Below are 15,457 nucleotides of genomic sequence, written 5' to 3' on the forward strand. Positions count from 1 at the left end.
CTTGACCACTCTTGCACTGTGTTTGTGAAATAGGCATCCTTCTTAAGGAATGCACCTTATCTTTTTGCACGTACCTTAAGGAGCCGTAATCGTTAAAGACTTGTGCTTTATAAGGGCTTTTGTTCAAATATTCCTCTTGACCCAGTTGCATCTGACCTAGCTGACTGAAGATCTTTCATTGTGTTTCTTGAAATGGGGAATGTTAACAGTATTGCAGAGTGAGTATAAATATATTGCATTATGTTAAATTTGTACGTGCTTGCTGTAAAGGAAGGTTGGTGGTTTATAGCTCTGTTTGGTTATCATTCTGTACGAAGCTTTAAAAACATTGAAACACAAATAATGCTACAAATCCTGTTAGGGGTGAAGTAACATTTATTTTAGTGCTTTCAAATCAGTCTTGACTGCTGGTGGTTGCTTGGACAAGTCCTTGCAGTTTTCTTGGCAAGATTTCAGAAGTTGTTTGCCATTTCCTTCTGCTTTCTAAGGCTGAGAGAGAGTGACTGGACCAAGCTAGCTTTATGCCTAAGATGGGACTAGAACTCACGGTATCTTTATGGTATCCCTGTTTCTACCTTGGTACCTTAATTACCACATCAAATTGGCCCCTAAAGTAATATAAGGGAGCTTGGACATGGATTAATGGTATACATTTTATTTCCGAGATGAACTGAAGTATGGATTTCATTTAGAAAATGCAATTTTCAGCCTTTGCTAAATTTCTATCCATCCATGAAGTTCATATATCTCAACAAGAAACACAGCCTTTCTTTTATGCTTTTAGTTGAGCATTAGAACATTCAGTCAAAGCATGGGACAATGTGCATCGTGGAAACCCTTAGTAAGAGTAGAATAGAACAGCATAGGCTAAAGTCCCTACAGTTCCATTAATATAATGGTCTGTAAGGACCTGATGAGATTTACCTTGCAGGTTCTTTTAAAGTTGCTGATAATGTCAGGGCATTTTAAAATACACATGCATATATACTTGTGCATTAAACATGAGCCTAGGACAGGGGTAGGCAACCTTGGCTCTGTTATGACTCGTGGACTTCAACTCCCAGAATTCCTGAGCCACTACAGCTCAGCTTGGAAACCTCTCCCTTTCCCCTCAGCATGGCTGGCTCAGGAATTCTGGGAGTTGAAGTCCACAAGTCATAAAAGAGCCAAGGTTGCCTACCCCTGGCCTAGGACAAAAGATGTATCAGAATGCCCTTCTGATTTTTATTATAATTTTAATTATATATATTGTGTCAGTTTTATTATGCTGTTTTGAAGAAAACAATTACAACAATTCTCAGTAATTACAACACCTAACTGGAATTAAAACAACTATAAAATAAAACAAAACACTGATAGCTAGTTATAGAAATAGTATTATAAAAACAGAGGCAAATAAAAAGTTGCCAATTCAGCAAAACACCATAATAGATAATAATAGAAGTTAATAAGATAATATTGAGGAATGTCTTCGTAGTGTACTATTCGCTGCATTTTTTTTTAATCACTCTCAGCCTTTTGGGCTAATAACTGCAGAAGTCAAGACTAACTGCTCCTGAACATTGAAACTAAATTTGTATTTTTGGCAGATGCCTCTTTATTGACAGTTTCATGCAAAGGTGATACCCTGCTGGGTTTTCACTGGCTACCTTGTGTTGCTGGGCAAAACAAAGATTTGTGTTTTGGGGTTTGGTGCTCTGCTATTGCCTGGGGTAATCTTGGTGAAGCTTATTTGTGTGCAAATATTATTAGGAGAGGGACTGTGTAAAGGTTGGCAGTCCAGGTCATTTGGGTTTTTTGACTGGTGTTGCCTCTGTGTGCTTAGCATTTCTAACCTGAAAGCCTTTGATCAGGGTAACAGTGTTAAGTTAAGCTTTGGAAACAGAATGAGAGATAAAGCTTCATATTGGAGCAATACAAACCACCATATCATTCTGTTACAAAAAGTTATGGGAAATTGGCTTTTGTATTTCTATTGCCTTCATGTAGGACAGGAGTGTCAAACTGCCGGCCTGCGGGCCGGACGCGTCATCCAGAAGCCAGGCCCACTCCATTGTCGGCAATGGCAAAACTATCCCGATACGTTGTGCGACGTCACGTAACGTCGCAAGTTTGACATGTCTGATATAGGATTTTAGCTCTCCTTATTCATTGCTATCAAATTTAGTTAGAAGTGCAGGCACAGCTGCAAAGAATTACGGTATTTATAGTTTGTCAACTTTACAGCTTCTTTTTCCTACGTGCTCTCTGTGCTGATAGTCTTTTTCTGAGAATCTGTCCTTTAAATGGGCTGACCACTGTCTGTCAAACTTAGTTATTCATTCTTTATAATGGAGTGTTCTTTCTCCAGAGTTGGCTCAGAAGAACTGCATGGCTTTAGTTGATGAAGAAATGAGTAGATTGACATTGTCAGAAGGCACTAGTTTGCTTGTGCACTAATATGGCACTTTGCTATTGATATTTCTATAGAAGATATTTTCTGCACAATATATGCCTAACTCTCAGCCTTGAGTAACCACTACTCACTACTCATAGAAGAGACCAAAGTGTACTTGGAGTAGGGAAGAGAAAGGTGTTTGCTTGTTGGCTGATGCTGGAGCTAGGATGATTTATCCCTGTTATGATTTCATTTTGTGTTGCTGTCATTTCCCAGCAGCTGTTGGTCCCCAGCCAATAAGAAAGACTAACTCTAACGCTCCTGGATAAAATTTCACAATGATGGCTCTGGTGGCATGATATGCTTGAGCAAAATCCTTTTTTAGACAGATGCTAAACTTGATTAGCAATTAAGTAAATTTGCATCCTCCAGTTTATTGTTTTTAGAGCTCTTAACTTTTTCTTTCTTTCTTGTTTGATAGGGTAGATCATCTGTATACCTTTTTTGTGCAATGGTCTCCAGATGTATATGGCAAAGATGCTAAGGAGCAGGGTTTTGTGGTGGTGGAAAAGGAGGAGCTTGACATGATAGACAATTTCTTCAGTGAACCCTCAACAAAAAGCTGGGAGGTGAGTGTTTTGTTACTTGAATTTGGAATTATCAGAGACTGTACAGTAGATTGTAATTAACAGTTTTCTGCTTCATGTAATCCCCTTAGCCTTGGATTATTTCTTTTTGGTCCAGTTTATAGTTCTTGTGTTTCTCAACTGGCCAATTGAAAAACAAATAACTGTCAGGCATAAGCGGATGAGACAATACAAAAGGATTTGATACGCAACTTCTATATGCTGCTTGAATATTGGCTCTTAAAGTACATTCTTACAATTGGGCATCTTATAGATGATGTTTAAATAAAAATAATAAATATCTTCTTTATCTATTTTTACATCAAATATCTGATTAGCCCTGGCCTAGGTCAAATAAAGCCACTTCTCTGTTGCAACAATCAAAATGTTAATGAATCTCCATTTTATAAGATTCAAGATTACGGAAATAGGTTTTGCTTAGTGAAATTCCCAGAGCCAAAAATAAAGTTCCCTGTCACATATTGTTCAATTTCAAGATTGGAGTTTATAAAATTGCAGTCAAATTAGTAAAATGACTTCCTGCCCCACAAAATTTCATCAGTTTTCTTTCAATCTTACTCTTCTCCCTCTTTGATTAGTTATATTCCAGTCTCATTAACAGGTTTTTTTTAGTTCCAAGACCATAATTCACTTTATCTTTTATTATTATGTAAATCTGTAAACCAGTAAATCAAACAACTTCCTGTATAACATAGGTATATCTAAGGCTGTAAATCTATTTTCCTCTTTCCTTATTAAAAAAAATCTTTACATGAAAGCTTTAATTGACCAAAACATGATGGAGCAGAGGAAAATAACCATGAGCACATCTGGTTACAGCAAAGGTATTTCTTGAACTGATGGACATAAGAATAAGGGAAATATGTAACAGAATGCAATGAAAGTTTCCTGATTTGTGGAGTGGTGATGATCAGCACACAAATGGAAGTGAAAGTTCAGGTTTAATAATGAATTAAGGGCTAAAATGCATGTTGGAAAGTATAGTGTTATCTAGATTGCTGTATATGATTATGACAGTAGTATAGTTGGTGGTAATTGTATATTATGTTCTAATGAATGGTAGTTTTGGAAAAAAACACCAGATAATTTTAGAAAAAATGTGCAGCTTTCTTAATGAAAGTGATGTGTGTGAGAAAGAGCACACAATATTTTGTTAGATGACATGAATTGATGGGTGAGAATGAGATGGGAGAATGCTTTATTTTTAATGTGTTTTTGTTTGCAATTCTGGTCAGTGACCATAATAAAAAAAACATTCATAGTGTAATGACAATTAAGCCTGTTCAATCAGGTGAGTTTGAAGAGTAATACCAATAATAAACCAGTGAGACTGAATTATATTACATATGCCCATTACAGCTTCCTGGAATGGGAATGAATAAGCCTGGTCTTCACAAATCAGAGAATGAAAATTAATTTCAAAATAATAACCAAGATACGATCTCTAAATTAGCTGCAGCAGCTGCCTAAGTACATTTATGGCAGTTCCTCTGATGAATTTAAGGTTGCCAGGTTACTCTTTGTCATATACAGGGGAAAACGAAAGTTAATTCTTTAAGGAAGTATATAGACTGTATGTTTTCACTCCTTCTCCAAGCCAGTAGCGGCAGATTCTCTTTGTAAGCAAAACTTGAAACTGGGAAAAGGAACGAAGCTAAAAAATGAGAGTTAAGGGAATGGCTTTGAATTTTCAAATTCTGTACTGTGCTAGGTCTGAGGAGGAACAGGAACCTTTTGTGCAGGTATGGAAATCTGCTGAAATCTTTTGACTTTTCCCCCAGTTCTATTGTTTGTTAGCAACAAAACTGAACGAGGAAGATTTAGTTGTAAGTTCATATGCAGAATGGAAAGGCAGCTTCAGAAGAAACAGATGTTTACAGATTTGTTTAGCATGTGCCTGAGAATGTTAAGGTAATTTGTTTTTCGGGAAAGGCAGCTTATTTGAGTTCATGCTACATGCTTCTGTATTTCCTTTGAATGGCTGAGTCAGTCCTCTTGGGATTAGTAGGATTTAGAGTTTGGTCACTGACTATACAATTATAGCTTCAAGATGTATTCCTGATCCTGATTATTTTCATTCTTTCATTTTCCTATTTTTTCTATTATGGAATATATTTTCATGTATGTTCTTTTGATCGTTAATGTTTTATTTTTAGTTGAGGATTAGAATTATTTAAGACAAAATCTATTGTGTCTTTGAAATGGAATTGCTTAAAACGGGTTCATGTTTTCTTTCCAGATTGGAAAATATATTAACTTCCTTTTTGTTCTTATAGCCTGTGTTTCTAATTATTTTATAATAATGTTTTGATCACTACTGTTGATTAGTAACTGATGTTATTCTTCATGTAACTCACCATGAGCATTTTACAGAAATGGAAAGGTGGGCTATGGGTCCTCTAAATAATTAAAAATACTCCAATACTGAGAAACCTTAATGATAAACAAAACCAATTGATTAAAATATAATGCCAGGTTTATGTTTCAAACTTGAAATAAAACTTAGGTTGTAGGATCACAATAGAATGATACAAGAAAAATTCTGGTCGTCATAATATTCTCTCTAAAACATAAGTCTTATAGCACGTTTCCATGGAATACATGCTAACTATACCATAGCCTTACCTTTTAAGGCATCTTATTCTGGATTAGTCTCATCTAGTAGTTCCAGGAAGCTTTATAATAATGTCAAGAAGCATTGTCAATCAATATCGAAAGGACAATCAGGTGCTCACTTGTCAATTGGGAATATTTGGCAATGTTAGGGAGTGTCTTTCTTTAGATCACGGCCCATATCTTGTAATCTCATTGTATTCGATGGCAAGAATTGACCTAGCAATATTATAAAGCTAATAATAAAGCGAATAATATTTTATTTAAATATTCTTAATTCAGAAATGAGGCCTGAATGTTCTCTTCATAGCTACGTTTGAAATTAAATATTTTAAATGGCATGTGCATAATATAACTTTAAAATATTATCTTTAAATATTTATCTTATAAGCGGGTTCTCCTATTCATGATATTACTTATGTCACTGTATACATGACTGGTTACTTATTACTTACGTCACTGTATACATGACTGGTTACTTCAAATAGCAGTGATGAAGCTGCTGTTGCTGAAAAGAAAGAAAAATGTCTTAAGAGATGAACAACTTAAACGATTTTATAGAAGTTCTTATGTTTAATTCTATCATGTGAGCAGATTTAAAGATGTGGATGCTATGGTTGAAAATTCGAGTTATTTCCTTCCCTTAGCTCAAAGTTTTTGATACTTGCTTCCTGATCCCCTTTTTTGATACTTTCAGGCTTCCTGAAATCCTTCACATATTTACACAACTACTTTATAGTGTAGCCATTGTGCAAACTGTTTGACAGCTTGCTACAACTTCATTACATTTTGTCACAATTTATTATAAAGGTTTTTATGAGTTTCGTCAGGATCTCAACCACAAAATCCCTTGTGCTTCAGCAGTGGCACATTTGAGGTTATTTACTTTTGTTATGATTCCATGACCCTATATAGCAGGGGTGTCAAACTGCTGGCCTGCAGGCCGGATGCATCATGGTGAAACTGCGCCCACCCCATTGCCGGTAATGGGGGAAAAAAGTTGCAATACGTTGTGACAGGTCACGTGACGTTGCGAATTTGACACCCCTGCTGTATAGCACTGTTTCTCAAGCTCATTGAATGAATAGGAATGGAATTCAACTCCCAGAATTCCTCAGCCAGCCTGACTCTATAGGAGCTGAAGTTCATACTGGTTCATGTTACTGAAGTTGAGAAACATTGTTGCGTAGAATACATTTTCTCCTTTTATCAACTTTTTTCATATAACATTATGAAAGATGCAAAAACATTTTCATCTGTCTAGATTATAACTGTAGAAGAGGCAAAACGCCGACAGAGTGTCTGCAGCTACTGTGAAGGTGATGGTGAAGATGATGCTTTGCCTACTTTAAAAAACCAAAGTGCGCTTTTAGAAAACATGCATGTGGAACAGGTAAATGCTGATATGATTTCCTTCTTCTCAGACTTGTTACTGTCTTTTTCATGGTACTTTGAAATTCAAGATGGGTAGCTATGTTAGTTTGTTGCTACAAGGGTCTTCTTTAAAAGCAACTTGTTTATTATGGCACATGGTTTTGAGATAGCCTATAAAATGGAGTGTAGCCCACAAATTAATAATACATTTGTTAGCTTTAAAATGTCTCCAGGTTTTTTTTTATTTCCAAGTCCCTGTAACACTACTTTGAATCCAGGGCATACAATCAGGTCACCCCAAAAGGTACAAAAGTCCTTTTATTCACAGGAAGATAATTAAACTCATACAGCAAGGAGGCAACAAACAGAAAACAAGAGCTATCCTTGAAAGGGATGCCACCAATATATAACAAAGTACTTTTATTAAGGGTAGGAATCTAACAGACATCTGTTAACTAATCATTCCTCTTAAAGGTGAAAAAGACCATAGGCCACATCGTCCCCTCAGTGCCTCACTGTAAAGCAATTGGATGTGCTGCCTTATCTTAAAATGGACTTCCTGCATGCTCTGTGCCTTAGTCCAGATTTTTGACGCCTTCTGTATTAATTTCAGGAGATGTAATTTTAGTCACTGCTGTAGTCTTAATCTCACCTAAGATTCCTCCAGTTTTGAGACTCCATGGCATAAGATCAAGGCTCCTCTCTCTTTTCTAGAAGCCAGAATTCTATTCCAAGGATAAAAGGATAGCCAGATTTTTTTTAAAATTCATGATCGCCTTTTGTTTGAAAATGCAGCATCAAATCCAAGGAGCCACATTTTAAACTTGGACTTCCTGATCCAGTAGGAAATCTATACTAGTAATCCTCTCTGCTTAATTTAAGTGATCATTTGAAATTATGATGATGTTGTTCCTCACTCTTGTGATGGTCATTGCAAACAGTACATGTTGTTCTGACCCCCCCCAAAAACCATATTTTTTCAGTTACTGCATATCAGTGAATATAAGATAGACTGTTTACAGCAAATTTAGTCATAATACCTGACAAAAAGAACATGTTGCCTTTTGAACAAGAGGTTTTTTTCCCCCTCTGTTCTAGCTTGCTCAATCCCTCCCAGCCCGAGTGCAGGGATATCCATGGAAGCTTGTCTACAGTACACAAGAGCATGGAACCAGCTTGAAAACTCTGTATCGTAAATCATGTTCTCTTGATAGTCCAGTTTTATTAGTCATCAGAGACATGGACAACCAGGTAGTTCCCTTCCCCTCTTCCCAGAATTTCATTTTGTATTTGTGTATCTCCCTCTACCTCTCTCTCTTTCCCCCTCCCTCTCCCCCCATCTCTTTCTCTTAATATATATATATATATATATATATATATATATATATATATATATATATATATATATATATATATATATATAATAGGGATGCGGTGGCTCAGTGGGTTAGGACGCTGAGCTTGTTGACCAGATGGTCAGCAGTTTGGCGGGTCGAATCCCGAGTCCTGCGTAACAGAGTGAGCGCCTGTTACTTGTCCCAGCTTCTGCCAACCTAGCAGTTCGAAAGCACGTAAAAAATGCAAGTAGAAAAATAGGGACCACTATGGTGGGAAGGTAACAGCGTTCCGTGCGCCTCTGGCGTCTAGTCATGCTGGCCACATGACCACAGAGACATCCTCAGACAAGCGCTGGCTCTTCGGCTTTGAAACGGAGATGAGCACCGGCCCGATTTAGAGGTTTCTTTTACTACTGCCTTCTCCAACCTGTTACTGTGTTCCTAAGCTGATTGGGAATGATGGAATTTTAAAAGTTGCTAAGTCTAATTCACAAGATGACATGAAAAACACTGGTATATTTTGCCTGTTTTATGTATGAATATGGAGAGATGAAGCTAAGGATTTACAAGCTCTGACTTACTGATAATTCAGTATTCATATCTCCATTTCCATTCAGAAATTGCAGTCAAGTGACACACAGTATAATTTTCATTTGTGCACTTAGTAGATTGGCCATAAATATCTCCACATTAAAATAATATCTGTTTTACATATTATTTTGGCAGATATTTGGGGCATATGCAACTCATGCTTTCAGACTTAGTGACCACTATTATGGTACTGGAGAAACTTTCCTGTACACATTCAATCCTATTTTCAAGGTATGTTTCTGGATACAGTTGAATACTTTTATATGAGAACAATGTGATTTACTCATTGTGCTAAACCTTTAAAGGTGTGTGTGTATGTGTGTATGTTTAGTTTTGGTTTGGCATGTTCTTTGTAGTGATTAGTTTGTGAGCCATGAGTGGTGGAATAATTCAGGAATATTTAAACGTTTGTTTGATTTAATTTCTGTAGTTGCACATCTCAGAAACTGACTAGATGATGAACATTCATAAACCAATTGAAAGCAATTACAGTATAGTACAAAAGTAAATATAAGGCAGCCAAGAATAATTATCATGGATGTTGGGACATCCATGATAATTTTTCTTGGCTGCCTTATATTTACTTTTGTACTTTGCTTTTCCAGGAGGTAACTGGACTTAATTGTTTTTCTTGGAAGACGTTTCACTTCTCATCCAAGAAGCTTCTTCAGCTCTGACTAAACAGTGAGGAATGGAAGGATTTATATTCCTTGTAGACAGCTGGTTTGGAGGTCTATCTATGTCCTCAGGGTCACTTCCACATCTCATTTTTCCAGTGCTGTGCAAATACAATCCTTGCTGCTGTTAGTACATATAGTGTTAAATATACATTTTGTTCATCAATTTTTCTGGCATTATGCCTAGTAAAAAAAAAGTTCAGGTTTAAAATCTACATGTTTCCCTAACATCTTTTTTTAACCAAGTATGTATTTTGGTCCAAACTTTTTTGCTTAAACACATGTCCACCACAAGTGATAGTATTGGGGTTTTGATTACATTTCCAACATTTGTTAGACATATTTTTAAACATTTTTGCTAACCTAACAAGTGGAAAATGCCATCTATAGAACATTTTATATAAGTTTCCTTTACATGAAGTAGCTGCTGTCAGCTTATGATTTCTTTCCCAAAGATTTTGTCATTTCTCTAATTCTATGTTATATCCAGGTTTTTTTGCCCATATAATTATTGTTACTTTCACTTGTTCGTCTTCCATTTTTAAATTCAATAAAAAGTTCTATTTTATTTATTTATTATTTATTTATTTATTTATTTATTTATTTTTTATTTATTTATTTTGTAATCATTTTTTCATCAGAAGTCAACCACACCTTATCAAACATTGTAACTTCGAATGATTGTTGAGTGACTGGTTGTGTAGTTCTGTTTCTTCTTTTCCTCCTAACTTTGTTCCTCCTGATGTAATAAGACAATGTGCATATAGCTTTGCTAGCACAATCTTGCTTATTAATATTAATGCCTTATTTCACACAGGATTTTAAGTGGAGTGGAGAAAATACCTATTTTATCAATGGAGATGTTACTTCCTTAGAACTTGGCGGTGGAGAGTAAGTTATTTACATTTCTGAAATTATTGGTGAGAACTGTGTGCTTGCAGCCAACTATGCTTCAGAAACAATTTTTCTAAGAGACCAATGAATAGTTTTGGTAGAGTGCATATGTGTAGTTTTCGGTTAACAACAGTAATCGGGATTGGAATTTCCATCTCTAAGCAATGTGGTCATAAAGCACAATGTATTGCTTAGCAATGACAATCCCAGCAATCCATGTTGCCCTCATTAACTAAATTCCACCTGTTGTTAGACCAGGACTCACCCTGATCCAAGCCATTCTCAGCTTGGTTCCTCCCAGCCCCAAGCCTTGGCAAGGTAAAAGCACTGTTTCTTGTTCAAGTCTCCCACTTGCCCATTTCCCCTGCCATCTCTGCCCTTTTAATCACGTTGCTTAGCAGCACTCCTAAGAAGCATTGTTGGAACTGAAGTTAGAGACCTGGGGCCTTCAGTAGTCTTCATGTTAACCGCCTCTGGGCCTCTACTTCAGTCCCAGTGCCACTGCCACCAAGTGCTGTCTCAAACACTGTGCCTCAGCCAGTCACTCCAGCACCACATGGCAAAATCCCACCAGGCTCTACCACGCTGTAATCTGCAGGATCTACCACACCCAGCTGCCCTTCACCTTCCTCCTCCTCCTACTGATGAAGCATGCCTGGCCTGGCTCTATACAAGGCAGCTGATGATCACACCAGGCCTTCTTCCTCAGGTTTCATGCACTATTCTCACGATACCTGGGAAAGCCTCCAGCAAGTTTTTGAGGCCTCTAGCATCAAGAGCAGAAAGAAGATGGTGAAAGACAGCTGGGCATTGCAGGGCCTGTGGAATGCAGGGTGGTGGGAGCGGCTCTGGTGTGGCAGGCAGCTGGTTGGCTGAGACGTGGGGCTTGAAACTGCACTCCCCTGCAGCAATGCTGAAGCTGAAATAGAGGCCCCCCGGGGTGGTGGTGGCTGGTTGAAACTGCTGAAGGCCTTCCAATTCAGCTCCAGCACTACTGCCACTACAGAGAAGTGCTGCTGCAGTGGGAAAAAGAACAGAGATGGAGGAGAGTTACGCTGACTGGGAAGTTGAAATGCCCCTGCAGTACGGGCAGGCTGCCCCAAGGATCTGAACTTTGATCACATGACCTGTGCTTGTAACTTTGGGGAATCATTCAATCCTGCCTTAACTTGAAAAAGTCGGTAAATGTATGATTGTTAAACAAGGATTAGCTGCAGTTCCTACTTTTCATTGACACATAAAATACACAATGGATAAAGATACTGTTCTTTTGATTAAGCAGCCCAGACATTTGAGTAAAACAATCAAATATGCTTGCTTCATTCTATTGACATTAGAAGTCTATGTGGCTTATTGTATGGTTCCATATGTTTATATAAAAGGACAATATTTATAAAATTTAGATATTCTTCCTTTTTTAAAATAATGGTTTGCTATCAAAGAAAACTGGTTAAAAATTAACAGCCGAATTCATCCAAATGCAAAACAATTCATCCAAAGCACATTAAGTTGTGCTTTATTCTACTTGAAGAAGTTTAGTGATTTTTAGGTCGTCTTATTAACGTAAATGGAACACTGAAATGCAAAACAAAAAATGTTCCTGCATTTTCCCTATAAATGAACAAATGAAAATTTTCTAATTTTCTTTTCTTTACAGTGGCAAATTTGGATTATGGTTAGATGCTGATTTATATCATGGTCGGAGTAACTCTTGCAACACATTCAACAATGATATTCTCTCCAAAAAAGAAGACTTTGTTGTACAGGATCTGGAAATATGGAGTTTTGAATGATCCTGTTGCCTTAAAAAATGGACTTTGCTTTCCTGAGCACTCAGTGGACATCAAAAAGTGGAATGTAATTGCTTTGCTGTAGAATAGCCCTGGAAGATAGGCTAGTCCAATGGTTTTACAAGATTCTGAGGCAAAATGGGAGAGATTGATTTATATTAAAAAGGCAACTTAGTCAATAACTTATTCTTGTCCTGTCACCATTTCTGCAATATGAATGCAAGATATTTATGGAAGACAGTTGTGATGTGTATATATATGAGCTTGTTTAAAATAGTATCATTTTTTGTAATTGTGAAAGAATACTGTGGGAAAAATAGAGTTGTATAGTATATTCTCTGCGTATTTTTATTCAGTGAAAGTGAAAACCAAAAAGAGGGAATAGTTGCATTACCAAATTCTACAGTCTAAAGTGGTAGTTTACTTGACAAAGTAGTAATTGTGTATAAAGCACTTAAAAGATATTTTTAAGTATATTTATTGGTTGTAAAGTATATTACTAGGCCCATTTTCCTTTTAATATTTCAAATGTCAGAATTTCTTAGAAAGATTGATCATTTGAAATAATATCTTAAACCAGGGGTGTCAAACTGCCGGCCCACAGGCCAGATGCGTCATACCGAAACTGCGCCCACCCCAGCTCTGGCAATGCGGTAAAAGTCATGATATGTCGCGTCACGTGACGTGGCGAGTTTGACACCCCTGTTTTAAACAGTGGTGAGTGAAAAAATTGATTTCTTAAGCGTTTTTATATTTTGTTTTTTTAATTTCATAAAAACATAAGTCATTGGTTGCAGTTAGTTTGGGGATCTTGTTTTTTTGACAGAACACATTCTGGATTATTTCAAATAGGTGCATAGCTAGTGCCCTTTGTTATTCTTTCAATCGGAGGATATTTTGAGAGAGGGGGAGAGAGAGGGGGGGGAGAGAGAGATCTTGTTTTTAATTGGTTGTCAAGATAGAAATGTCTTTGGATAATGAAGTCATGTAGTTTGAAACAGAAAGTGGACTTTTAAGTAATTCCTTGCAAATTACTTAAAACCTTTGCTAGAAAAACAATTAGCACCGTGTAACCCTTACTTAAATTTTCAAATAAAAACTTGGGTTACCTGAATATTTTCAACCAGGTGTTAATTCTTGTTTTTAAAGCAAAATAATTATATTTCTTTCTATTTTGAAAAAGCTATTTGGACCACATTTACATATAACCAAACATTTAGCTGAGAATATTCATTCATTTGGTAAGGATTGGGCTACAAATTAATCCAAAATGTTTTTCTGTTTTTTGCTTCTCTCTATTGTAAACTCTATTCCTAAAGTTTATATCAGAAGATTTGGGGTCCTTGACATTTCTTTTAAAAAACTCAAATTAAGTTGACATGTGAGTAGGGATTTTTTAAAAGTGTACTCTGTGCAAGTGTTGATCCTACTCTTTGTCTGCGATACTTTAGTACTTTCAATAAGCATCTGTGCAAAATCCATCTAGTCTGTGAGCTTGTTATTAAAGCTTGGTGCTTTTCAGCAATGTTCCATTCACAACATTATTTTCAGCTAACATGGGAATAATCAGGAGTAGAGCTAAATATATTAGAATCAGTCTAAGGTTGATGAAATTGTTTTTTTTTTCATTCTTTCACTTCATATGGACTGGTTAGATTGCAGAAATTAATTGTACTTTATTTGCAGAAATTAAAGGGAATTTAGCAGTTGAATCTTAAGTTTATCATATAAGTTACTATCCGATACAGAGAAGTGTTTACAAAACTTTGTGTACATAATCACATTGGGCAAACACACATCTGTTTTAGAGTACACAGTTGCAGTGGAAAATACATTGGTAACTAAAGCTTGCTGCAGCATGTAAATAAAAAAGTAAATTGCATCTATCACGTGTACTGTACAAACTTAATTCCAGCACAGAAGTAATAGCCCTGGTTTTTAGCCTTACGATATATGCTAAGACCTGGGACAGTAGCTTTTTGCATTTCTTTCCAATAGGTATTCTGAACATTCATGCTACTGATAGATCATGACTGTAACAATGAGCTGCTATTACCTAACACATTGAAACACTTTAGGATGACCGAAAGATGGTTTTACTAAAAGATGGGGCATTTGCAGATTTCAAGCAAAAGATTTTTAATACCTGAACTATCCCAGTCCTGTTACCTGCAATTTATTCATTATAGTTGTCAGAAGCGTGTTATATATTCCAAACAGTGTTGTCCTACCAAAATTCTACGATCCTTCAAAAACTGTGGATATTGAATATATGTAATGCAGTGCTACCGCAACATTTTCAAATAAAGGAATTAAGCATTTCTGTGTATTGATCTTGAACTTTTTTTCCTCCTCTCTATATATTTAAACATCTCTACAAAATACCACATTCTGTCTTGTTTCTTTCCAAGACATGGATTGAGGGTGTGTTTCGTGGATGTAAGTTGCAAGAAAAGTGACTTTCTATTCACAATTTATTGACTGTTCATCAGCAGTGCAGTGATGAATTCCTGGGGATCCATGGGAATCTTTATGCTCCAACATTTATGAACAGGCTATGGTGAGGCTGTCAATTACTTGTGTGGCCTATTTCTTGCAGAACTGGTGTGGCCCTCCTCCTCCTGTCAGGCTGTGTGCAGGCGAATGTGACTTCAATTTGACTTTGGGAATGGATAATAAGGTGGTCTTGTCAATAGAGGGTCTATATGTGTGTCTATAGCATATGAATTACACCAAGATTAGATTTGGTGGATCTGCAGGTACACCTATGTGCAATTTAGGATTTTACAAACTATAGCTCTCTCCTTCACTCTCCTTGGTATCCTAGCTGGTTTATTAAATTCTAGTCTGAACACTGTCGTGATTAATTTGAGGATGCTGACTGGCTGATAAATAAGAAAATGCATTTCCCAAGATAAGGCCACTTCTGTCATGTCAAAGTCAGGTATCTAGAATGTTTATCAATGTAGATGTAAAGTGCATTCAAAGAAAATATTCAGGCCACTTTCACTTGTCAATTTTGTTATGCTGCAGTTTGATTCTAGTTATTGAAATTCATTTTTTTTCGTATTAAATCTACACTCAGTACCCCATAACGACAAAAGCGAACATTTATTAAAAAGAAAACACTGAAATATCACATTGGCATAAGTATTCA

The 15,457-nt window shown here is 36.5% G+C and overlaps 1 protein-coding gene across 7 annotated transcripts in view; it reads left to right on the forward strand.

Annotated features, from left to right (window-relative positions):
- The window catches only part of NCOA7 (nuclear receptor coactivator 7), a 69,681-nt gene extending 55,060 nt beyond the window's left edge, over positions 1-14,621 (forward strand). For 5 of the 7 annotated variants that reach the window (XM_081333205.1, XM_081333206.1, XM_081333204.1 and 2 more), the window contains 6 exons: positions 2,859-3,006; positions 6,902-7,030; positions 8,110-8,262; positions 9,075-9,170; positions 10,434-10,507; positions 12,168-14,621. In XM_081333205.1, the coding sequence (XP_081189331.1) occupies positions 2,859-3,006; positions 6,902-7,030; positions 8,110-8,262; positions 9,075-9,170; positions 10,434-10,507; positions 12,168-12,303 (736 nt within the window). In that variant the 3' untranslated portion in view covers positions 12,304-14,621. The remainder of the gene's footprint in view (positions 1-2,858; positions 3,007-6,901; positions 7,031-8,109; positions 8,263-9,074; positions 9,171-10,433; positions 10,508-12,167) is intronic. The other 2 variants (XM_081333209.1, XM_081333208.1) reach the window with 2 other exon arrangements.
- The last annotated feature ends 836 nt before the right edge of the window (positions 14,622-15,457 follow it).

The sequence above is a fragment of the Vipera berus genome, assembly GCF_964194415.1.
Source record: "Vipera berus genome assembly, chromosome: 1".
Taxonomy (NCBI): domain Eukaryota; kingdom Metazoa; phylum Chordata; class Lepidosauria; order Squamata; family Viperidae; genus Vipera; species Vipera berus.